The 25,421-nt window shown below is 36.8% G+C and overlaps 3 protein-coding genes across 3 annotated transcripts; 1 reads left to right on the top strand and 2 right to left on the bottom strand.

Annotated features, from left to right (window-relative positions):
• Nucleotides 1-8,612: 8,612 nt before the first annotated feature.
• On the bottom strand, nt 8,613-9,167 carry BomBc3 (Bomanin Bicipital 3). Its single transcript, XM_018007284.2, has 3 exons — nt 9,015-9,167; nt 8,902-8,943; nt 8,613-8,840 (listed from the first exon to the last, which is right to left on the bottom strand). The coding sequence occupies exons 1-3, from the start codon at nt 9,157-9,159 to the stop codon at nt 8,665-8,667; spliced, it is 363 nt and encodes a 120-aa protein (XP_017862773.2). The 5' UTR covers nt 9,160-9,167; the 3' UTR covers nt 8,613-8,664.
• Nucleotides 9,168-10,123: 956 nt separating this feature from the next.
• Nucleotides 10,124-10,819, top strand: BomT3 (Bomanin Tailed 3). The gene is made up of 2 exons (XM_018007310.2): nt 10,124-10,258; nt 10,326-10,819. The coding sequence occupies exons 1-2, from the start codon at nt 10,165-10,167 to the stop codon at nt 10,571-10,573; spliced, it is 342 nt and encodes a 113-aa protein (XP_017862799.1). The 5' UTR covers nt 10,124-10,164; the 3' UTR covers nt 10,574-10,819.
• Nucleotides 10,580-23,441, bottom strand: LOC108613648 (uncharacterized). The gene is made up of 6 exons (XM_089462834.1): nt 20,323-23,441; nt 18,280-20,261; nt 16,392-18,145; nt 15,693-15,835; nt 13,816-13,954; nt 10,580-13,756 (listed from the first exon to the last, which is right to left on the bottom strand). Exons 3-6 carry the CDS (start codon nt 16,619-16,621, stop codon nt 13,516-13,518), a joined length of 753 nt encoding a protein of 250 aa, XP_089318960.1. The 5' UTR covers nt 16,622-18,145; nt 18,280-20,261; nt 20,323-23,441; the 3' UTR covers nt 10,580-13,515.
• Between the last annotated feature and the right edge of the window lie 1,980 nt (nt 23,442-25,421).

The following is a 25,421-nucleotide window of genomic DNA, read 5'->3' as shown; positions in this document are numbered from 1 at the left end:
CAACTTAAATTTTCGTTTTATGCTTTTATTACTGCACTCAAAGTAGAGATTCTCTCCATTTTTGGCTTTGGCTCTAAAACTTTTTAATTAGCCTCATCAACGATATGCGATGAGCACTTGAGGGCTGGCAAAAGGGTCGCGACTCGGGCGGGAGTTTGTGGTCGCAAGCGGCAACAGTAACAGTAATTGATGCACAAAATATTGCAATTTCAAGGGATTATCGTCAACGATTTGTGCATTTAATAAGGATGCTTAGCGGACAGGTGTTAATTAATATGAATGGATTTTGGTCGAGTTCAACGACTGCACCTTGAGCCTTGCACTTCCTGTTTGGCACCTTAGGGATCTCGACCCAATAGCGCTGTCCAATGGGGCCTAGCAAAAATTATGACGCAAATTTGCCAGCTATCTGTGGCTTGCCATCTAACTGTGTCAAACGGAAAGCGAAACTGAATGCAAGCCGATGGCTATCTGTGCGGCTCAGAGTGTGAAAAGCGAAATTCTCAAACACTTGGCAAACAAGCACGCTGGCCGCTGTCCTCAGTCCGCCGTCCACTGAAATGAGCCGATCTTATCTGTAATTGCTTTTTGGTGAAACAAGCGACAAATACGCCTTCTCAAGAGACTGGCATCTTGGGCCTACTGCTGCCTCTGCTTCCACTGCTACCACTGCTGCCGCTGCTGCTGCACTTTAAGGAAATGACCCAAATTAGGCAGAAGTTTTTGCATGCGGTATGCCAGCTATGTCTCTGCTACTTTGTCTTTAGTTTATTAGTTGTGCGGGGACAAAACTTCAAGAAATCGACATTTGCAGTGCGGCAGCTCAAGACATCACGTAGCTGCAGCCACACCCAGGTGCGTGTGTGAGTGAAGCATATTTTTCTCTCACATTTTATCTGCAAACATATCACACACACACATACAGACAAAACGCGTGCACACTCACTCCTTTAGTCAAGCACAAACATGAGCTGAGTTGAATTTGTACTTCCGCTTCTTTTGCAGCGCCGGAGGACAGCAAATCAGTTTTTTCTCTTGTTTTCTTATTTTTTTCATGTATTTGTCTCGCTGCTGATTTGTCGCACGAGTTGAATTTATGATTATGCCGCAAGCGACGCATGTGAGCATGTGTAAAAATGATTTTTTTCAAATAAAAACTCAAACTCACATTGAAGTGGCATTAATTATGCGTAAATGAGCTTAATGCATCAATTAATCAAATCAAAGGCGACGCTGCCTGCACTGCAGTGCACTGCCGACAGCCTCTGCCGGCGCATGCAGTTTTCAGCCTTTGTAGTGTCACACAAAAGCGCGAGAGCTCGCTCCTCGAAAAAATCCAACTCCGAACTGCCCGTCAGCCTACTTCAGGGGTCTGGGATGGGGTGTGTAAGGTGGGCGGCGCACTGATGCATAAACGGTCAGCTATGATGTCCCACCCACAGAGGCCTGATTTGCTCGACTGTGCCATAGCTGGCGCTATGCGCGTGCGACACCTAGCGTTTGCGCTGGCATACTAACTGCCTGGTTCGTGTCTTGGCTGAGATTGGCCAAACGTGTAGTGCGTCTCTACTGAACGCAAATGAAACCAAATTAATTGTACCCAATTCTTAGCTTTCGTTAATTTAGCCGAGTTCCGCTCCAACTCAACTTGACGAAGCACAGCTGAAATTAATATAAATTCACCATAAGACTGCATATAAAATTAATCTATGGCTTTACAGCAAAATTAAGCTATAATGTTCAGAGAACTATAATTTCAAATGTTTTCTAGGAATTTCTACTGAAGGATTACATAGGAATCCGAATTGCGTTTCTCATGATTCAAATAGGAAACTGCGCCCACACTTCATACACAAATACGAGTATCCGAGTATTCATATTGTGTTTTAACTGGAAATGCATGACTGGTAAGTTAATTAGAAAATAAGCCGCAAGCGTGTGTAGGAGGGGCATGGAAGTAAAAATGTGAGAGATTGATGACAAAATATGCACAAAGGCTCATAACAACATTACAGCATAACCGAATGCTGTGCCTGACAACCTACTTTGGTTGCATAAAGGAGCTGAGAGCTAAGCCATAATTAACTGACTGACTGATATGCACAAGTTGCTTCCTAGAAAAATGGTTCCAGCTGTTAATTATTCTATAGACTATTTTAGAATAATAACTGTGAAATAAGTCGACTGAAATATCCGTTTGCATAACTTTGCAAACCAAATTGAAGGGCATTATGCATACGCCTTGTTGTACGTTGGCCTGACTTGCATTCTTAGAGAGATGACCATTAATATGAAATTACGAGAGCAAAATAAAGGAACATACTAAGTAAGTTCTATACAATTCTATTCTTATCTGTATGTCGACAACGAATTGTTGCTCAATGAGAATATACTCATTTTATAGGCTAAGCAGGTTAACATTAACTTAGTTTATTAGAGCAATTATTTTAGAAAGGAATTCATTCCTCTCAAAATCAATACCACAATGTTAGAGCTGTCAGAGATATTGAAATTCTCTATTTGAATAATTCGTAGAAATTATATTCAAGGCTTTCGGTAAGCATCTTCGACCGCAAAGCCCCAACCATGGACAACACCTAATGACGGCGAATGAATGATGAGGTCAACACCGCTGACCATTAACCACATTCAAACAGTATTTGCTATCGAAATGCAATGTTTAAGGCTTAATTAAGTGTGAGCGACTAATTGAGTGCGAATCGGCGACAAACATTGGAAGCTAAATGCCTGCGTACAGAATTCACGAGCTCAAACTCAAACATTATCTCATACCTCTCTCTCAGCTGCTTTGTGTTTGTGTTTGAGCTTGTGTTGTAAACAAAGAAATGTGCGGGCGGGGAGCCCTTTTCAACTCGCACAAATGTATATGCAGTCGAATGATTTTGTGGCAAACAAATCACTCAGATTGCAATCTACATGCACATAGACATCATCATCATCGTGTTTGTCAGACTAATCGATTCGATCGGTTTTAATGTGATTTATAAGGGAAAACAATGGCAGTTGGTCAACGTTCTCATGCACTGACCGGTTAAACAGGAGTCAAGGACTCGGCACATGCAACAGCAGCGGCATCAGCAAACAGCTTTAATAAATTTAATTTGATTTTAATTAAATATATAATGAAATTTAATGCAATTTATTAGTTTCTGCATATCTCAATAAATATTTAATTTGCACACAGCTCTTCGTAGGCCTTTGTTGACCTTAAATTTAACTATTGCTGTCGAAATCCTTACTAATAGGATTACGCTTCCTCTGAACCTTGGATCGAATTTCCAAAGTAGCAAAATCGTTCTGTCTCGTAGGGCCATTTTAATTGAGTTTATTTAAATTAGTTCCTCTAGATTCGTTGAATTCGAGCAAACAACTGTGCTGCAACTGCCTTCGAGTAAGCAGAGAGAGGACACGTCACATCAAAGTGAAACGTGACAGAGTATTGACTGTAGAGAATACCCGGATATCTGGGTCATGCTTTTACACAATTGCTAATTACTTTTACGCAAGCTATAGGCCAATTTTATTAACAGGATGTTGGCACGAGTGCAACAGGTGATGGTGACAATGCCACAGTATTGCCATTAATGACTTTGATTGCAAACACGACCTGTTTTATGTGTCTACACTCATGCATATATACATATATATATTTATATACATATATGCAAAATAGGTTGCAGCACATTCCAAACCTAATCAACATATGTCAAACGTCGACGCTTCCATTTTCTTTATTTGCCCATATAAATTAAGGACATGCATATGTATGCAAGCTGCGTTCATACATCAAACGAGCTTCTGTCTGCTATTGGAGCTATAAACATTTTAACTTACACTGAGAGAATAGCTCAAGCAGCTTGTACTTGAGGGCGAACAGAGCTGAGAGAAGGCATATTTTTCTTTGTATTATTTTAGACAATTTATTTTAAAAGTCTCTTCAATGCTTGAAGCACTTTCAATGTTTTTTTGGGGCAAGCTGCAAGCAAAAACTGTTTTCCCATTTAATTATTGACTTTTCGGGTTTATATGTTTTACTTGATATCTATAATTTAAATTTTAAATGTAAGGAAAGTTCATTTATGAAATTGACCCTCGCTTTTATAGAGCGCACATGTGTGCAAAGGGCTGAGCATAAACATGTGCCATTTATTAAGCGTGCCACCTGACTGCAGTAAAAGCCAGATATACAGTCTGTAGGGGTGGCACGGCTAGCTGACATGCGATTTGGGCAGCATAAAACGACATGCAAGAACTATATGGCCGAGTCGAGCAGTCCGCAAACACGGGCGTATACTAAATTAGTTCTTAAATCATGTGAGTGCCATACAACAAGAATTTACTAAAGAGACAATCATTGAAGTGAGCAGCTGTCCAGTGGCCAATGGCAAAGCAAGCACCTTAAAGGGTATCTGGCGGTGCTTGTCGAGTTATCTGCAGCAGTTGGCGACACCTGCCCTGACACTCATGTTAAATCAATTGTAGCTGGTTCAGAAAATCCATTCAGGCGCCAAATGGGTTCAGCTCGAGTCCATTGGCAGGACAACGTTCAGTCAGTGTTGAGATTTATTAAATTTGTTCGTTTGTGGAGAGAAATTGAATTATGTACGCATCAGTGAAGTAAATCGAAAATTATGACTGAGCTCAGTTGAATGGATTCGAGAAACGATATGCTTAACGTTTCGTTATCGGCCTTTTTAATTGTAATAAGCTGGCGTCTGCCTCAGTGTCTGCCAATGTGAAATGAAGCCACGTGTGTCAAGGTCACTGCCTGCTGAGCAACACACCTTAGCGTCGTAAAATCGTAGAGCACACACTCACTCACACACTCACACACACAGACAGACACATGTATGTGCTGGGTCACATTGGCTTGCGGTCGTAAACTTTAGCGCAATATATGAAGGACCTTGGCAAAGGACTCTCTAGCTGCGAAACTACTCGATGGCTATCTTGTCACTCACATGCATCCGTTGCAAAGCTGAGCATAATTTGCTTTAATTGTGCTCGCATGACTGACAACGTAATTGAAAAAAAGGTAGCGAAGAAAAAAGTGTCGGAATTAACTGACAATTCGAACGAGTCGAGGGAACGGGAACAACAATGGCCCATAACCGCATTAACGCATTAGAGCGCGCTTCGATTACGTAAAGAAAATTTGCGGCAATTAACTGTGTGATATGCATGCGTTGCGCCTGGCAGAGATTGATAGCACAAAGAGGCATAAGCTGTTCATAATAAGCTGCAATGTATAATGGCAACTGATGGTCAAGTTGAGCGTAACGTAACAAAGCAAGGGCTTAGCGCATCAAGTATACGACACGTTGTACACAGCGCTTCAACTGCATGCGAAAATAAAGTGTTCTCTGTGGATTTACCTTAAACGGCTGCAAATAAACACAGAATTCTCGAAATTTGTACAATCTATTATACAATATATAATTAGTAAGCTGGAAGCTGGCCACTATCAGACTATGCCATGGCCAGGCAATCACAAACATATGCAGCAAAGCTGAGCAGAGAGAATAGTTAATTACAAAATTATAAAAAAGCGTGAGCTGCTCTCTTCCTGCCCTGCGTAAGAGCGAAAGAGCTATGTGCAAAATATGCAACAACGACTCATAACCACATTACGGCTGATTGCCAGCTGCCCAGGCACATTGTACTCTGATTATATAAAGCTGTGGAATTTTGTAATTATCAACATGACAGGAATAGCTTGTTCCTGGCAGAGATTGATAGCACAAAGGGCAGCAAGACTCAAGCTGCTCATTATTTAATTGAATACCAAATAAGCAACAAAAATGTTGCTGATTCCTACGAAAAAAAAAGCCCTAAAGCAAACACAAACACAGAAAACAAGAAGTAAAACATTAAAAGTTGAGACTTAACTCAGAAAATATATTTGATGACCCCTGCTGTCTGCGAGGCACTTCAATTTCATAACGATAAATGAAAAAGAAATTGACTCTCTATGACACCAAAAGCCAAAAATTGGCATCGCAAGCCTATAAATACATCAGCGTGGGCGAGCACCTGATCAGGTGTGTATGGAATGCTCATATGAGTGTTCCGCAGAAAATAAGCTAAGCGCAAAATTTACACTGAATTCAATTAGGTCTCAGTGCATTCGGGTAGTTAGGGAAGTCAGGAAAATAAATAAAATATGGCTAAGCGTAATAAATGAATTTCGCTTCACTCAGCGAATGCTGCGCAAAAACGTTTCATATTTTGGCCGAAAATAAATACAACTGTTGAGCCACTCCAAAGCTGCCGGCCACGAGCCACTTGTCGCCAACAGCGCGCGGGGAAAGCGGCGAATTCCCCACGGAAATGCCGCTCCTAAAAAGCAAGTTGTAATAAAAAACATTTCCGACAAAGCGTAAAGCCAAAACAAAGGTTTTGTGAAAAGTGCAAACCTAAATATACAGCAGCTTGTAAAAACAATTTCAAGTGATCCAAAGCAAAACATAAAACGCTGCCTGACCTCAGTTTGAGTTCAGGTAGTTAGTTGCCTTTATGTGAATACAAAGGAATTATAAAAGCGAAAACTCTGTTGTCTCTGTGCTCTGATGCGATGGCTTGTTGAGTTGCATAAGAAGAATTTAAGACAGCTTTAAGCTAACTCTTAATTAAGTTTAATTTATAAAACTCTGTATGATTTGTGCATTGAGTTGAGAAATGCGAAATTAGAAATTCAATTATTAACTCCATGGTTTGCTTTGAGTAAAAATGGACAAATGCAATTCAAATCTTTACAGGCAGACATTAATGCCAATTCTGAGTAATCAATAACATATACGTATAAGTATATATATATATATATATATATATATATATATATATATATATATATACTTACATATTTATACATATATTGGCTGTTAGCGACATTTCAATTAAATTTCACTTTGAGCTCGCTGAACACAAATATTTGAGATCGACCAATGCCTATAAATTAATCATTACAAATAAAAGTTTCGGCTGCGATATTAAATTAAATTGGGCTCACAGGTTGTTTGCGCGGTACCACAGACGTGACGGCATTAACATTAACTCCACAGAAATCGAAGGTAACCACAATAAATCAGCGTATTGTTCCTTCTGTTGAACTCCTAAATGCCAAGAGGGACGGATAAATACGAGCAGAGGCTAACTTTAAAGGCCAAGCGACAAATTGTGCTGAAAAGCTTTGGACGAAATGAAATTGAAGACAAGCTGCCATGGCCGAAGCCAAAGAAATGTAAATAAATGAAGAAAAAAACTCAAATTACAAAATGTAACAATTTATTCTGGCATAATATTTCTAATAGCCGGCAAAGAAAGCAAATGCTAACGAATGCAATTATATTTTAATTGGCATTGGAAATCAAATACTACCCAATTGTTACATATCTCCCGTTAGTGCCGAAATCTACTGGTCTGCCAGCCAACTCCATTGCGGTGCCCTGCAACTCTACATTATTATCAGTGTATGACTGCAAATCCTATTTGATTTGAGTACGTATTGCCTTTAATCAGCTCAAATGGAATACGAAAATGAAATACTATAGCTCACACACGGAATGATTTCTGATGGCAATGCAACATGTTGCAATCACAAACATTATGTATTGTGTTACTTCACAGCTCAGGACGGATTATTCCTCGTACACACTCAGTATTTCAGCATCAAGCATCCGCCACGTTGCCATCATGAAATTTTAAAGCAAAATTAAATCAACTACCGAGAGCTAGTTGCTTTCTGTGTGTATAGCACCTTGTAGAGCATTCTTACGTTCCACTTATTCTATACATTTCAATTCAAGTGACGACACTTACGAAATATTCAAAGCCAATGCTTTGACAAGTTGTTTTCATTGTTATTTTTTATTTTTTTATTATCTAGTTGATATTTGCGTTATTTATTTGTCTGACTTTCTATTTTACCGTTAAAGCTCTATGGAATTTCCGCACACACAGCAGCTGGAAGCCAGCAGCCCTTATCAATGAAATAAACAACCCTCAGCCGAGCAGACCTTTGTTCACACTGCATGAACACTGTGGTATCCAGGGACTATGTGTGTAAAGATGTGCGAAATTGACCGAATTTCACGAAATTGAAATTTATGAAAGCAGTTTGTGCTCTGCAGTGCTCAACAACGTAAAGTAAATGCGTGAATACACTCGTATTTATATACACATATACGCATACATCCATGCATGGATATAGACAGATACTTGTATACCAAAATACCTGAAAACATTCATACATACAGACATACATACGTACATACGCATACAAACATTCATACATATATACATACATAAATACATACACACATACATGTATGCATACATACAGACCTACTTAGTAAAGGACATTTTTAACGTCATACATTAAGTCATACATCCATCCATATGCTTGTACATCCAAACATTCATTCCTACGTACATCTATACACACGCACACATCTATACATTCATCATCCATCATTCATATGTATATCCACATACACTCATCCAAGAATTCATACATACATGCATACATCCATACCACATATCACACATCCACACAAATACAGCTGGTCACATGTCTCAATCTAAAAAACTGATTCGGATTTTAAAGTTTATTTTCGCATAGTTTTGACAGCTCCGTCAAATATTTCAAACATCAACATTACATATTTCACAATTGCCGTTCACCACAGTCGAGCCGCCACGCCTCACAATAGTGCTGCGCCCATTGCTGTAGCCCGGACGACTGACAATCACATTGCCATTGGAGAAGCTGCGATACTCCTGCCCATCAATGTACACCGAATCACCATTTGGATTGGGACCTAGTGGAGAACAGAGCTCAAAGATGCTTTGCTTGAATGCATGAATGCAACTGAAACTTACAAGTCAAACAGACGCCATTCACCACCACTGTGCTGGGATATGCTGCAAATTGAGTATACGCCACAGTGACCACAATTAGCATTAATCAAGGCGTAAACATTGTAAATTCTCACCGCTGATTAGAGCCGGCAGCGCCGCCAGCAAGAGTAATCCACACGCCAAGTACTTCATTTCAGCTGCAGCCAACAGATCTACACTTATAGAGCTTATATAGCCATTTTTATAGTATTTACCCAGTGAATCAAATGGAATTTGCATATTGTCCGTGTGTGTATGAACTCAATGTTATCGCTTGCAGTTCAATAGGTGCCGAGCCAATGTGTGAGCTGCTGGATGCACTACTAATCAGAATAGATGCACAGCCGATTAATATAATATAATGTATATAGGAAATATTCATCAACTGATGTACGGAGCAGACAGTTTGGTAGCGTATGCATTTGGGAAAAATCACAAAATTACCCAAGCCTGTATAATATATTTCAAGTAATATATAGATAATCACAAAAAAAGAGAAGGCATTCTGGCACGCCCATAAACACTTTGACATATTAACAACCCTTTTTTGAAATTCAACTGAAAATCCAATTTGCATAATTAACATATTATAGCTGAATGATAATTCCAAAGAAGCCGGCCTCTCCTATAACAATGCAAAACAAAATGCTTTATCATAGACTATGGCCAAATCTATAGCCAATTGTCGTGACTGTCAGAAAACTCATTTCATTTAATGCTCATTCAATGGACTCGACTCGATTCGACTCGAGTCGACCCGCCTCGTAGTGCACATCGATTAGACGCTAGCTGGAACAGACAGAACGGTTTGTTGTAATTGTTCTAACGTCAGCAACGCATCTCAAACAGACTAACGACGCTCAGCGCTTGTGTGAAGTATATTAGCACTTTTATGAACTGCTTATGAAAACAATATTTTCATTAGCTCTTCATAATTGTAGTATATGAGCGAGCATTGAGTAGTCGAGTGCGCCCGTCCAAAACATTCTTTCTGACTTGTTTATATTTAATACTGGGCATTTCCCTCAGTTTGATTAATATATTCGTGTGTCTAGTATATACACATGCATATAGCTCGAACTACCGATAAGATGAACGCTGGCGATTGAGTCGCAAAATAAAAAATCACAGAGAATGTTAACGCTGGCATATAAAAGTCAACAACGCTTATGTCAGCCAGCCAGATCCCTTTGAAACGGTGACATATACGGAACTCGAACAGTTCAGTGGAACAGATACAAAAGCATGAATAATTTTCCAGCGGTGCTTGCGGTTTTCCTGCTGCTCACTGTGGCATTGACAGAGGCCGCTGTGTACATCGGAGGCGGATGTTATGACTGTAAGAGCGGCGACTGCAAAGGGCTGAACACACAAAGTAATCACAAATAACTGAATGGCATTCGCAGGTAATCCGCCCGGTGGTCAAGGGCCAGGCATATATACGGGAAATGGTGGAGGCGGCCGAGGCGGTGGTGGCTACTATAACCCAGGATCTGGAGGCGGCGGCGGTGGCGGACGTCCGGTTTACTCGGGAAACTTTGGACCAAATGGCTATAATGGCGGTGGCCGGAGCTACAGTGGCGGCGGTAGAGGCGGCGGCGGTGGCGGTGGCGGTGGCTACGATGATGGCTTTACGCAAATCATAAGCGGTTAAAAGTAGCATAGTTGTTTAAATATACACTTAGGAAAAAAAACGCAACACAACATTCAAATAGCCACTCTGCACAGACTTCAAGCGCAGTTTCGCAACGGCTGCTTCAACTTTTTCAATTAAAACAAACATTTTTAATGGGGCTTCATGGCGTTCGAATAGCTATCAAAACAAAGCTGCTTGCATGAATTGCAAAAACTAATACGACTTCATTGCGAAAGAAATATTAATTACATTCGATGCAAAGTTCATGCTGTTTATTAATTTGCGCATACGATAGGGAAAACACTGGTTGATTCTTACTGAGAAAGCATCTCAGATTTATGATTGATTTTTTTTAAACACACTGTTATAAGTTCCGCAACATCGCTTGGACCGGCTGCTTCAGCTTCAGCTTTAGCTCTGAATTGTGATTCGTAGGCGATGCTTTCTAAGCTCCTCAGCTGAAATAGGTTTATTAATAAAAGATTTCTCTGGAAAATTGCAGACACTCATATAATTCAATAAGTTAATCATGAAATGTGAATTGAATCGAACAAGTTGTGTCCAAGATCTTTATAGGTATTATATGTGCTTATATAAAAGTCCGCCACTTGACTTCAGAAAAATCCTCTTAAGGGCAAATATAGATATAAAGAGTCTTTGCAGTTCATTTAGTATTACTTCCTCTGTATCTTTTGTGGTGCTTCATGAGTCAGCAAGTGTATTCAACATTCGTTATGCTAAATATTTCATCTCTTTTATTATAAATCTGCAAATATTTCTTTTGAAACTTTTTAATTTGCAATTGCATGAAAAATACTCGCCTGCTTATGGCATTTATGACATTTTTCAATTAAAATTGCAATTAGTTTTTATTTGTTTTGCATTTTCATTAAACTGAAAACAACAAATAAAAAACAATGCAAAGTTTTGGCTATCATTAAATTGAGTCTAATTTAAAAAAAAAAAAAAAAAACGTTCTATTTAAACTGATTTCAAGTGTCAAAGTGGAGTCTAAAAAAAATTACTGTGCTTTTCAAGCAAGCTTTCAATCAATTCTAGAGTATGAAACTGACCTAATTTGTATCGATGGCACGGTCCACGTAGCCCCTAATGAAATCGGACCAGCTTTTATGCTGGAGCTTGCAGCATTATTAGCTTTATTAGTGTGATGAAAAAGCAATTAGGTTGCCACTGCGAATCGAGGGCGAATAGTGTATAGGTTAACGATCTATTGACCGTAATCAATACGGTTGCCCATCTAACCGTGAGCCATGAATAGCAAAATTTATAAATAATTCCGATATTGTGTGCTATGGAACTTTAATGCAAATGGCGATAGGGAATCGTCTTGTATACAGCATTGCAGTTTTCCCTTTTAACTTTAAACCTTCAACTAACTAGAACTACTTATGCCTGTATATACATGTTAAAGCTACTAGCATAACAAACAAATCCTGTTCCTAAATGCAAATGAATACCAGGAATGCAACTAGATGATGTATGCATGAAGTCAAATTTCGATGGAAATTTGTAAGATGATTTGATTACATAGTAGATGCCCTTTTAAACAAAGAGTAGCAGAACTTGACTTTCTTTGGCGCTTGAATCAATATTTAACTTAATTCGTCATTTCAGCTTCTCAACTTCACTTAAAAGCTTTTTGTATTTACTGCACTGGGAGGCTCGTAAGCATTATTCAGTTCAATGCAGAAATATTGGGACTGAATGCCAACATTGTGTGGATTTCCCATTTAAGCCTCTCATGTGGGCGTGAGCATTCAAAGGAAACGCAGCATGAATACGAATACTCGAGTTGGTTTAAATGCACTGGCGAGTGAGTGAATATTAAACAAACAAATATTTTTGGCTGCCTGCAGCCTATGCAACATATGTCGCATGCAGAGCACCTGCATTTCACATTTCTCTGATTCAACATGTTGGCACACGCTTTGTGTCAAAGTCGGGGCCTTAACTCCCAGGATGCTCTGTCCTGCTCTTAATGGCAGGCAACACGCGGCAACAAGTTATTGACTCCACAGTAGTAACTAATTGTCTGCTCTCGCCCATTAAGAATACTTAATAAGTCAGCTCATGTAAAATTGAAAATAAAAGACCTGCTCGTTGCTAAACGTTTTCTGCTCTGATTTTGCAGCCGCATGCCAGGCACAAATGCATCCTTTGGCATGCTAATGGGTTTGCAGGCGTGTGGCACAAACTCGCTGTTTGAAGTAACTGAGCAACTAAACGAATATTGATTTTCGTTGAGAGCAGCATGAATAAATTACATTTACTTATAGAATCAGTGACTCTGCTCGGGTTTAGTAACCTGAAACGCACCTAAATTATTACACACGTGCGCTGATATTTGAGGCCGAACTACGCCATTTGCAGTGTTTGCGCCAGCTAAAAGTTTGTTGGATGCTCGGGCAATAGCCCGACAGTATGCTTAGCTAAAAGTTTGCTGTCAGACTGCAAATGGCCTGTGGAATGAATTCAAAACCATGAAGATAAATGAACAGGAGGTAAGTGGACGATAAAGTTCGCAAAGTTCAAACTGAACACGTGACTAATTCTGTCGTATCTGCAGGCGAATCTTAACTTTGTCATTTATATATATTGTATGTACTTACAAAAGCTCTCGGCCTTGTCAATCACTTCGGCACATCACTCATACGTCCCGTGACTTTGGCAGTTGCTGATAGCTGACAAAGTTCATTTCCATTTGCAATAAATCTTGGCTAAATACATTGAAGATGTTTCACAACTAAAGTCAATTTTATTCAATAGACATATACAAGAGATGTAAAGAAACGATTACTGTGCAGCTTAAGAACTAACAAGTGTCGCTGTCCGACCCAGTACCCACCCAGGAGAATCACACACCCATTCCCGAAAAACTCAATGCTATGCATTTACAATTGGACAACAACAACCACAACCAGCCACAGACCAAGGCCAATTTACTGCCGGATGATGTAGGGCAGGTAACGCTGCGCCATTACAAATGCAACGGGCAATAGACTGATCCAGATAAGGGAGACGCGTGCGGCATGGGCGCACATGTCCTCCAAATGGCGGCAGTTGCTGAAGTGCTTCTCGTCTGACAACATTTTGGCGGTTTCGCGTGCGAACTTGGCCGAGTTCTTGTAGCACTTGTATCGGGCGCTGTTGTAAATGCAGTTCTCGTATGCGAAACGTGCGCTGCAGGTAAATGATAAGCAATTAGTCATCCACAGGCAACACAAGCTCAATTAACCTACCAACAAAACTCCATGAATTTGTCGGTAACGTTGCGCTTGTCGTCATGCAAATCGTCGGTGAGTATGTTCTCGAAGTCGGTGGTGCAGCTTATCCAATCCACCTGTATATACGTAAAGCAATCCTTGTGCCGCAAATAATCTGCAGGGAACGCGAGACAAGATGCAAAGTAAAAGTCAAGATTACCATTCTACTTGATCTATATAGATAATAAATAGTAATTATTTGTGCTAGAAATATTTTTTTAAATGCCTTTGGTAAATAATTTCTTAAAACACATAAGTTTATTTTTATTTTTTTATTTATTTGTTTTTGATTATTTATTTATTTAATTATTTATTTTTTTTATTTACTTATTTTTTTATAAAACAGTCGATTGAATATATTAACACTAATATGTCAATTAATTATCGCTATATTTATTTATACATTTTTCTAATTTCTATTAATGTTGTGAAACTAGGCAATTAAATCTTACAAGTCTACACTTGTTTATTAATTATTTATCATCCAATTATCATCTATTTTTGACGTGCTCTAAATGTCCACTCACATTCATTTTCTTTTCTGACTCCCCCTGCCCCCTTAATGACTTAATATCAACGTCACGAATCACAGCAGCCACGTAATCGATGACAGCAAATGATCGATTGCACTGAGGCAAACTCAACTGAAGCTGTATCTAATTGCATTGCCTGTGTTTTTATCGTGTTGCTATCTATATCAATTCCTGCACTTTCGTATTTATCTTAATTATTGCTAGCTGCTTAATGCATTTGTAGCAGCTTTTCTTTGCCACAGTTTTAAATAAGTTTTATTGATTTCTTTCTATGAATATACTTTCTTTATTTTATATTTTTAGCTATTTGTTTGACCAGCACTTTTATTTGATACCTTTTTATGTATGTATGTATTTTATTTATTTTTATTATTTTTGTTTACTCATCGTCTCCCTTCATAACTTTTGATATTTACTTTTCTAATGATGTTTCTCCACTGAGGCATAAATCCACTGAAATACCCTCTTTGGCAATTCTTATATTGTCTCCAGTTTCAATGGATTTTTTGGATGAAATTTTAATCAATATGTTTATATTCTGCTTAACGCTGTGCTTCTTCAAATAAATAAAATTTATATTAAATAATAATTTTCAGGCCTTTCGGCTTTAAATATTTATAATAATTGAATGATTGTTTGTCTGCTATCAAACATAATATTAACTAAATTAAAACGAAATAAACACATTTTTTATATATATATATTTTTTTTTTATTTTAGCATTTATAATCAAAGAAAATAAAACAGTTTAATTTCAAAATTAACATATTTTAACATATTTTTTATGGTGGTAAAGAATATAAATAAATATATTTAATTCAAATAATATAAGTAAATTCACGAAAAATTTAATGTCAATTAATCTGAATTATTATGTTTAATGAATTAAAATGAAATTAAAGACCTAATCTCAGTCTCTATATAATGTAATCTATTTATTAATTAATTCACACATAGTTAATTTGTAAAGCGTTCTATTTTGTAACATTAAATTTGCAATGCGTGGCGCAATTGTTGCGTTTGTTGATGGTAATTGCCCTCTGTAATAGATTCTAATATCTGTCCTGCAGCTATAATTGCATATTCATTGGTTACTTCGAGCTATTTGTCACTATTATCAAAGTATTGCCATGACTAAAACCTCTGTGCCAATAGCCATGCATTTTTATTGATATATATGGATGTACACAAGCTTTCACCTTAAATGATATATACTGACTTTTGGAACGAATCAATAAGGCTTTACTTGAATAGATGTTTTTTAATTTTGGTATATTAATAAATATACTCACATAAGACATAAGACATTGACTTGCTTACCTCGCTGAAAGTCCTCATCAGCACAAAACTTCTTGAAGAACTTGCGAGCTCCGTCAATATTGTTTTTATACAAGCTGAGCTTTCGGTTCTGTAAACAACGTTTCGAGTAGGCATCGAAGCACTGCATTCCGCGATTGAAAACTCTACGACAAAATTGGGATTATTAATTATATTTAGCTTATAAAGAGTTCGTTTGCTTTCATCAGACGAGTTTCTTTTTATGTTAATTGGTGATTCATTTTCCTAAATTGAATTCCGCTTGTCAATTTAGGCAAGAAAGTGAATATTGCCTTCATCGAAGGATAACTTAAAGCGTTATTAAATGAGTAAAAAGTTTTTATTTATTTCGGCTTTGTTTTTCTTTCTTATTAATTTCCACTCCATGCTAAATTGCTGGCGATGCGGTCCGACAAAGAGAACCGTTTTAACAAAGGCAACAAAACTTTTTTCTTTGCACAATCCAAGTGCTAACACAAATTAATTATGAAGTCCAGGAATACTTAAGCAAATACCAAACCATCTGAGTGGTTAATCAATAAAATTTTCGCCTAATACCACCTGCGAAGGTGCTTTATTTATAGTAACACTCAAGCACACAGCACAGCACACAGCACAGCACACAGCACAGCGCACAGCTCACATCCAATCACACTTAATGGGAACGTTTTCGTAAGTGTTCGTAATCCCGCCGGGACTTACTTGCACTTTGCTATGATCTCCTGCTTGGTGATGACAATTTTCGTATTCTGCAGAAACTCCATCAGATGTGGCGGCAAGTCCTTGAAGCAATCGTCGACCATCTTCTCTGTGCTGCCACAGCTATTCGCACTGGACAGCTCCTCCTCCAGGCTTCGAGTTTGGTTTGCTGCCGTGCTGCAAACTAGCATAAAGCACCATAAGACCGAAACAAATGCTTTCATCTCGCACATTGTCGCCGTCGCTTTAATTTCGCTACTTGTACTTGTTGCTACGAGCTACAATGGTATTGTTCGATTGCTACTTCGATGCTCTGCGTATTCCGTTCAGTTTTAGTCCTTGCAATTCGCCTGCTGCCGAGCAACTGAGCGTGTTCTGTCAATTCACGTTATATTTAAGGCTCCATCTGAGCGCCACTCAACTTCGGCTCAATACGGCGCATGCCCTGTGGCATCTCTCTTCGCTTTGTTGACAATCCTGTGGCAAGCGCCCCGTCCCCCGTCCTCCGTCCCCATTGCCCCAATGTGTATGCACGCATAATTAAGTGTTTGTAGACTTTAACAGATTTTCAACCTCGGTCGAGTTTAAAGCGAGCAGAACTTAATATTTATTTATGGGCTTTATTTGTTTATGTCTGCTCTGAAATTGCAATCATTCCTTTCAATTGGGCTCTTTAATATTGACTTGAGACATAATACATTGATAACGGCAGGTAACTTAATTTATCAATTTCAAATATTTACTGCTAGCAATATAATTGTACACATTTGCTGCTCTCTTTGCATTTGCGGCACATTAGATTAATTTAAATTAACTTTTCCATGAGGGCACTTAGAGATGAGAGCTTTTGAGTTTGAAAACTAGCTAATTGCTTGCCCAGTAACAATTATGTAAGTTAAAATGAAATTAAACTTTTTATTAGTGGAAAGTTTCCCGCTCTTGGAGCTCAAGTTTCAGAGCAACCTTTGCTATGCTAATAGCTTGTAATGTTGGTTAAATGAGGCTCTATGTAGGGCAATCTTAGCCTTTTGTAGAATAATATCATAGTTGCCTCGCAGTTAAGTGTTTTATAATAGTTTTCACACATCACGTATACGCCACGTGGAATTTTCTGGTAAAGAATATCCAATAAATGAGTATGGAGCGTAACAGAGTGTAAGGGAGTTTAATTGTAGACATATACATACACATAGGCGGCTGAAATACATTTTTGAGACTAGGCACTGTCACTGTCTGACCATACATATTCCTAATGAGAGAAATCACACACTTATCCACGAATATGTCAATGCTATGCATTGCCATGTGGATGACGACAACCACAGCAATCGCACCCAGCCCAAGACCAATTTCATGTGACGACGCACGTAGCGCAGCAGCAACACCAATGCCAAAGACAAAATACTGCCTCTGATGAAGGATATGTCTGCGGCATAGCCGCAAATCTCCTCAAGCTGACGGCAGTTGCTGAAATGCTTCGCGTTTGACAACATTTTAGCGGTTTTCGTGCAAACTGGGTCGAGTTCTTATAGCACTTGTAGAGGATGCTGTTGTAGATGCAGCTCTCGTATGCCAAACGTGCGTTGCGGTTAAATTATGACAACTGATCCTCCTAGCCGCCATGAGAACAATTAGCTTACCAACAAAATTCCACGTATTATTTATTTTGCCGTCAACATTTGCTCTCTGAAAGTTATTGCTGCAGCTTTGCCAATCTGCTTTAATTTCGGCGAAACACTCCTTGCGACGATGCATATCTGCAGAGGAAGGAGAACATAACTTGAACTAACTACTTGAATAACAAACTCTCAAGTAGCTAGTACGACAAACATGGAACACACACATTATACACATTTAATTTTCACACTCAGTAAGAAAGTCAGTTCCTTACCTCGCTGATTGGCACAAAACTTTTTGAAAAGCCTGAGAGCTCTATATATGTATATTATTTTCGTACAGGTTGAGGTTTTGATTCTGCAGACAATGTTTGGAGTAGACATCAAAACATTCCACGCCACGATTTAAAGCACTACAAATAAATTGGTGGATATTTTAACTTTCACGATTGATTTCATTTACATATTTAAAGTTATATTAAATTAAGCAGGGATTATTTGCAGACATTAAACACAAGTTTATATTCACTCTTTTATTATATATGTATTATTTGTTAAAAGAAAGTCTTGCACTTTAAATAAAAAAATTGTGTTTTAGAAAATTTCTGATTATCATTATTTGATTATCTGTCACCTGCTCAGGCATTTTTTTTCATGGGCAAACGTTTTCGCAAGTGTCTCTAATCCAACCGAGACTTACTCGCACTAGCCACTCAAATCGTTATGACAATCTTATCTTCATGCAGAAGCATCTGTGGGAAATTCATAAAGCAATCGTCAACCACATTTTGGGAATCGCCACAGGCATCGACTTCTCCAGGTTCCGACTGTAGATATAACTTTGACAAAGCACAGAGCACCAAAAACCAAAAACAAATCTTAAACCTTCACTCATTGTCCTTTACACTTCACTTGTTGCTGTGATTTACGCTATTTTAAGTTGCCCGCTATTCAGAATGTCTGTCTCGTATTCCGTATTCCATGTGCCGTATGCTCGCGCAGTCCTTGCAATTCGCTCGCTCCCGAACAACTGAATCGGCTCGGCCAATTCGCTTCATATTTAAGGCTGACTAACAGAGCTCTGCTGGCCTGCTGCTTGAGCGCTGTTAGGGACAACGCATGCTCCTTGGCGACGGCCACGCATGCTTTTCGGTTTGTTGACTAAAATGTTGGATTGCTCAACGAAATACCACGTTAACATACGCACACTCAGTCCATCTGAGCCGATAGAAATTATTATTTGTTTTCGAAAAAAGTCTGTTAAGGAATTTAAATATATTATATGTAGAAAGAAGAGCAAGAGAGCTATGAAAATTGAGTTTATAGAAATAGGCATTTTGGTGCACTCTCATCATGTTCATGAGCAGAGGAAGCCAAAAATAGCAACTTATATAGTTGCATGAAAAGACGTAAGTACTTTGCCTCCCTTAAACTTGCGGCTTGATGCTCGCTAACAGAGCTCTGTTAAATTGTTGTTATTCATATCGCTCAACCCGTGATGAAGGTTTCATATTTTTATTTTTATTTCATATTTTTTTGAGCAACGTAAATATTTTGTTTGTCTGCCATTTTACCATCTTTTACACTGAAGAAGATATTTTCAACAAATAATTATATATGCTTGTGTACATATATATAGCCATCTTTGAAAAAAATTTTGGGCATAATATTAATTATTAATATTTAAATTAAATTAAAACTAGAAAAACGTTTAAATTCTGCATAATCATCTTTCAAAATTGATCAACATTTAAATTCGAATTATTAATTATTAATTAATTTTTGTACATCAAGTATACACCATGTGGCTGCATATCTTCATAGAAATGTTGTTGTCATTTAAATTACATCAAAATGAGCAACTATTTTCAAACTGCATATCATAGTAAAATTTATTTAACACACATATAAACAAGTAATTGGTTGAAATGCATCTTTGAGACCAACAAGGGTCGATGTTTGGGAAGAATCACACACTTATCGTCTCATTGCATGATACGGATTAATAACCAGAGAACAACCAATTTAGTGATAGCACGCATATCTCATTAGCAACATCAATGCCAAGGGCAAAAAGCTGCTCCAGGCAAGGTAAGTGTTAGGAGCACTGGCGCACGTGTTCTCCAGCTGTGGACAGTTTCTGGCGTAATCCTCGGTAGACAAAATTTTTACGACGTTGCACACAAATTTGGATGAATTCCTCAAGCTCGTATATGGAGCCCCTCTGTTCATGCAGTGCTCGAATACCAAATAATCGCTACAGACAAATTTTGAGCTAATTAGTTACTCGATAGGCAAGATGGCTGACCACAGCTTACCAACAGAACTGCAGTTGTTTATTGGTAGCGTTGCGTTTGTCGTCGTTCAAGTCTTCAATTGCTTTCTCAACGTCTGCAGTGCAGGTTATCCAATCTTCCTTTTCATTCGCAAAGCAACTCTTGTATCGCATATAGTCTTAAAGGTGTGATCAAAATTTGGGCAACAGAAAAAAACAAACAGATATTTACTAGATGTTCTAGCTGTGCTTCTTACCTCGCTGAAAGTCCTTGTCTGTACAAAATTTTTCGAAAAACTTGATAACACCATCGACATCTTTTTTAAATGAGCTGAGATCGTGGCTTTGTAGACAACGTGCTGAGTAGTCCTCGATGCATTTCATACATTGATTGTACACACTATGAATACATTTTAGATATTCATTATTGAATATGAAAATGCATTTCTCCATTTTGCAAATTCTAAATAATATTAATGTAAGCAGTTCATTTTTTTAGTTCAATTATGATTCCAATTGACATAGTTTATTTAACATAACACTAACACTTCTTAGCACAGTCATCTGTACTCCAAACGAGACTTACTTGCATTGGTCAACGATATCTTGTTGGCTTCTCACAGATTTGGTGTTCTGCAAAAATTCCATAAGATGTGACGGCAAATCTTTGAAACATTCGTGAATCTGCTTTTGACCGTTGACGCATTTATCTAAATAATGTGGCGGACGAAAACTTTTAGTTGGTGCAATTGCTATGGCAACCAGTGAACTAAGCCAGATAAAGACTAGAACAAAAATGATCGCCTTATGCATTGTTGGCTTTAATTACTTTTTTTTTTTTAACTAAAATTTTTTTATGATGTACGTATTTTAATGTCTGATCCGTATCGCGCACTGTTAATCCTTACGATTTGCCTCCTGTCAAGGAACTGAACAACGTTGGCCACTTGCAAGTGTATTTAAGGCCTGTTAACAGAGCACTGTTAAACCTTTGACGCAATGCATGCATTTTCACCTGTTGCCCATTTGTTTTGCCTTGATTGCAATGGAGACAATGAAATTGACCATTTCCTTATTATATTTTTTTATTTATTTTTTTTTTATTTATTTATTTTTTTTTTTTTTTGTTTCTTCTTGTTTTAACCTTATAAATTAATAATTCAAAAAAAAGGATGTTATAATAAATTAAAAGTTTTAAATATTTGAAATTGTATTTTGTATTTATATTTCAATTTTACATTAAATAAAAAACATTATTAAATTTTTTACAAATAGAATAAAATAAAAACAAGTATAATTTAACTTTTACAAAATTAATGTTTATATTACATTTGAATAGAATTGTATGAAGTGGTATTTGGAATGAGGGTTATATTTGTTGTAAAGCTAAAGAATGAAATTCAATAAACAAATGGCGCAGTATTCCAGAATTCACTACGCACCAAACTGACCGTCAGATAAATAAATTTCATATAGCAACATTTCATTTAACAATCTTATTATTAATTCTGTGTGCAGCCGGAAAATCTGCTCATGGCCTATGCAGCAGTGAAAAGCAGCAATCAGACTGAAGTTTGGGTACAAAAAAATATATATAAATAAAAAGAAAATCAAGTGCACACAAGTAATTTATTTAATTAAGTATGAAACGTGCATGTTCGAATGCAACGTGAGACGCTTGAAGTAAGAGCATGCACTGCTAAAAAGAGGTAGTCATATTTGTCGACATATTTTTTGTAATATTTGATAATCCGTATAGAAAATATTGATTTACCCCATATGTATATAAATTTTATTTATTTTACCTTATATGCATAAAAAATTTAACATATGCTATACAGAATTATCAAATATCATGAAGAATAGAAAAAAAACTAAAAATAAATGAGCATACAACGAGTCAGCAGACTCCACACAAAGATAAATATATTGCAGCTTAAATATCATTTGAATACAAATTATTTACATTACTTCGAGTTTTTTCAAGTTTTGAAACAGTTAACTTAAAACTATAAAATCAGCACATATTTAGGAGAAAATGTTACCTAACTTTATCGTACAGAACAATCTGCAATTGTAGCTGATATGCCCACATAAAACTATATCTGCATTCAGCTTTCATCTGTTTCTTTGTGGACACCTTTGTACGTAAAGTTGCCTGCAAGTATTCTGTGATTTTTTTTGCGTAGATTTCAGCTATCATGCGAATCTACAGTGCCTAACCATCATATGCGCACTCACACAGAAACATGCCGAACACATCAATGAGGCACACGTCCAGCAATAGAAGAAGTATTTGTCATTTAATTTAAAATTCGACCTATGCGTGCTCTTATGTTGCTCGTACAACACTGCAACACAAGATGCAAAATACAATCAATCTATAGCAGCCGCTGCGGCATAAATGAGTGAATATGAATGGCACCCACTGGGTTCGGTCAAAATTTATTCAAGGTCCTTCCTTTGAGTTTTGCTTAACTTATTTATATTTAACGAATGACTTAACCGCTTAAAAGCCCGTAAATTCAATAACGTAATGAATATGTCCGCTGAAAACAAGTACAAACTTGCAGATCGGCCGTATGCGACTCTTTTTAATTCGTCAACCAATATAATTATCAACTGCAGCAGCGCCACATTCACAGCACATAACTGTGTGCACATATATCAAGATATACATATATATATATATATATATATATATGTACATAATCCTGTCGCATGAAACATTTATTCATGCAGTTTTTCATCGAGGTACGTATATATATACATATGCATATGGTAGCGCACCCCGCTGGAAAATGTGCATTGATTAATGTTGCAATAAACAGAATTATCATACTTTTCGAGTAGTCTGATTGGTTACTGAAAAAAAGCAATAGCCTTCAATTAAGAGGCAATCTGGCTGCGCAGGATTTTCATTGAGTTTAAAGGTAAACGCCTGAAAGACTTACCTAGATAGAGTGCTGAAATCAACATTGCAATTTGCCAAGAGAGTTGAAGTCTTACACCTATATTCAGCATTTCATTCTTCTAATAGAATTGAATTGATGTTTTGTTCAACAGTGTTGTGGTGGCTCAACAGCACCTCCATTAAACCAACTTACACACTCTTGATATTTTTGCTTCGTTGCGTAACCCACAATTTTCCTAGAATTTTCCAATGAAAACTGCTTATGCATGCCGCTCTCATCTATTGTTTGTGTGAGCAGCGAGCAGCTATACCTGCACGCCTACCTGTACGCCTGCAAGTATGCAATGGATTTTTCGGATAATATCAAAAATAACACGATTGAGGAACATGGCGTACATATTGAGCTCTTTTATTTCCTTTAAATGCATCATGCATCGCTGTGCAACAACTCGGCAAACAATAGGCAATGATTGGTTTGTTGGTCAACAATTTTATGGTCAATATGCAAAGGCTAATACAATTTTGTTTGCAATTAACAGCTGCATCAGGCGTGACTCGCAGCGCAAAAACAGATTTCCCTGAAAAAGCATTTTCTATTTTTTTCTTTTTTTTTTATATAAACATTTATTTTATGCAAAAACTTGTACATAATTTAATTTGATTTTGTTACAGTTGCGTATATGTATATACATATATATGTTGTATATATGTATGTATTATTTATTTGAACATATGTGAATAGAATTGCAAGAATTCAGTGAATCTGCAATGCGTATGATTTCTGATGTTATTTATTATGTTGAATGAATGAATATTATTTGCAATAGATGTTACCCATTAACATTAATGCATTAAAGCAATGCAAGTGCTTTAGCTTATTCCTATGCACTACATGATTACATACATCATAACATATTGTAGTGGCTGTATATAGTTTACTCACAATCATCAATTGTATTGAATTTTGAAATCTGATCAGCGATTATGAATTTTAATTAGGCAGCACACCAAAAGATTTGATAATTCTGGCGGTGCGCATTGCTACGATTGCACGATTGCCGTTACTAGCATAAATATACATATTATAGTAATTAGATAGTATTATCATTAAAATAGTTAGTTTATCATGTAATTTGTTGATATATTGAGTATGTCGCTTCACATCTTTTGCATTTTAATTTCATATTGTGGTTGGCTGCTGCTGCCTAACATTGCGATTCAATGTAATTTTAGCTGGCTTCAATTTAAGTTTCTTTTTTGTTTTTACTTGCATTTGATTTGTGCCGTTATAAAAAATAAGTTTACATTTAACTTAGTCGCAATATGTTTGAAAGGCACACTAATTACATATTTGTTTCAATTTATAGTTTCTCATTTAGCTGCATTATGGAAAATTCTTTAATTTAAAATAAAATGTAGCCGTTTTTCTTTTGTACCATAATTTAAATGCAGTTTCCTTTTTACTTTTTTTTTATTTTTCTTTTTTAACGATATGCTTTCTATCGCATATTTGCTATGATTGTTAGCTGCTAATGGGTTGAACGTGTTAAAAGAGTTTCTCTATCAAAGCAAGAATTTTTCTTAAACAAAAATATTTGTATATTAATTTAACAATTCATAACTGCTAACATTTACTTTAAATTAAAGAATTCTGGTATTATATTTTATTATATATGTTCAAAAATGGTTTAACTATTCAAATTGTTTAATTTTTTTTATATATTTTTTTTTATTTTTTGTTTATGTTTTTTTTATGTATAATACATTGTGCTTGAGCTCAATATTAACATTAATTAAGTTAAAATTATTTATTTATTAATTGTACATTATTAATGCATGATATTCGTTATTCATTAACTAAATATGGCTGTTACTTGTGTTTGTATTATCATTTGCTTTAATTATTAATTTTAATAAGCTCACGCGCTTTGCTTTAACTACATACTTAAAAATGATGTGTATGTGTTTGTATATATTTATAATTATATATATATATATATATATATATGCATGTTGTATATGGTATTTAACATAATCATAATCGAAATACTTCATTAACAATGAATTTGCGTCAATTTAACAAAAAAAATTAATTGTATATATTTTGTTATAAACATAAACATAAGCTGCGCAAACAACAATCTATTTGCTGCCTGTACAATGAGTAGACGAGGTGCGTATGTCTGTGTGTATAAGGTTGTGTGTGTATTTTCATTATTACACAGATA

The sequence above is a fragment of the Drosophila arizonae genome, chromosome 2 (assembly GCF_054131065.1).
Source record: "Drosophila arizonae isolate 15081-1271.41 chromosome 2, UAZ_ARI_1.0, whole genome shotgun sequence".
Lineage (NCBI taxonomy): Eukaryota > Metazoa > Arthropoda > Insecta > Diptera > Drosophilidae > Drosophila > Drosophila arizonae.
The sequence above is the reverse complement of the archived record's forward strand: the minus strand, read 5'-3'. Positions and strand labels throughout refer to the sequence as shown.

Coding starts and splice junctions, on each gene's coding strand:
- BomBc3 (XM_018007284.2), bottom strand. CDS start 9,159: ATGCAAATTCCATTTGATTCACTGGGTAAATACTATAAAAATGGCTAT. Junction 8,944..9,014: donor GCTGCCGGCTCTAATCAGCG/GTGAGAATTTAC, acceptor CTCAATTTGCAG/CATATCCCAGCACAGTGGTG. Junction 8,841..8,901: donor GAATGGCGTCTGTTTGACTT/GTAAGTTTCAGT, acceptor GTTCTCCACTAG/GTCCCAATCCAAATGGTGAT.
- BomT3 (XM_018007310.2), top strand. CDS start 10,165: ATGAATAATTTTCCAGCGGTGCTTGCGGTTTTCCTGCTGCTCACTGTG. Junction 10,259..10,325: donor CGGAGGCGGATGTTATGACT/GTAAGAGCGGCG, acceptor TGGCATTCGCAG/GTAATCCGCCCGGTGGTCAA.
- LOC108613648 (XM_089462834.1), bottom strand. CDS start 16,621: ATGTGCGAGATGAAAGCATTTGTTTCGGTCTTATGGTGCTTTATGCTA. Junction 15,836..16,391: donor GAGATCATAGCAAAGTGCAA/GTAAGTCCCGGC, acceptor ATTTTGTCGTAG/AGTTTTCAATCGCGGAATGC. Junction 13,955..15,692: donor TGATGAGGACTTTCAGCGAG/GTAAGCAAGTCA, acceptor CGTTCCCTGCAG/ATTATTTGCGGCACAAGGAT.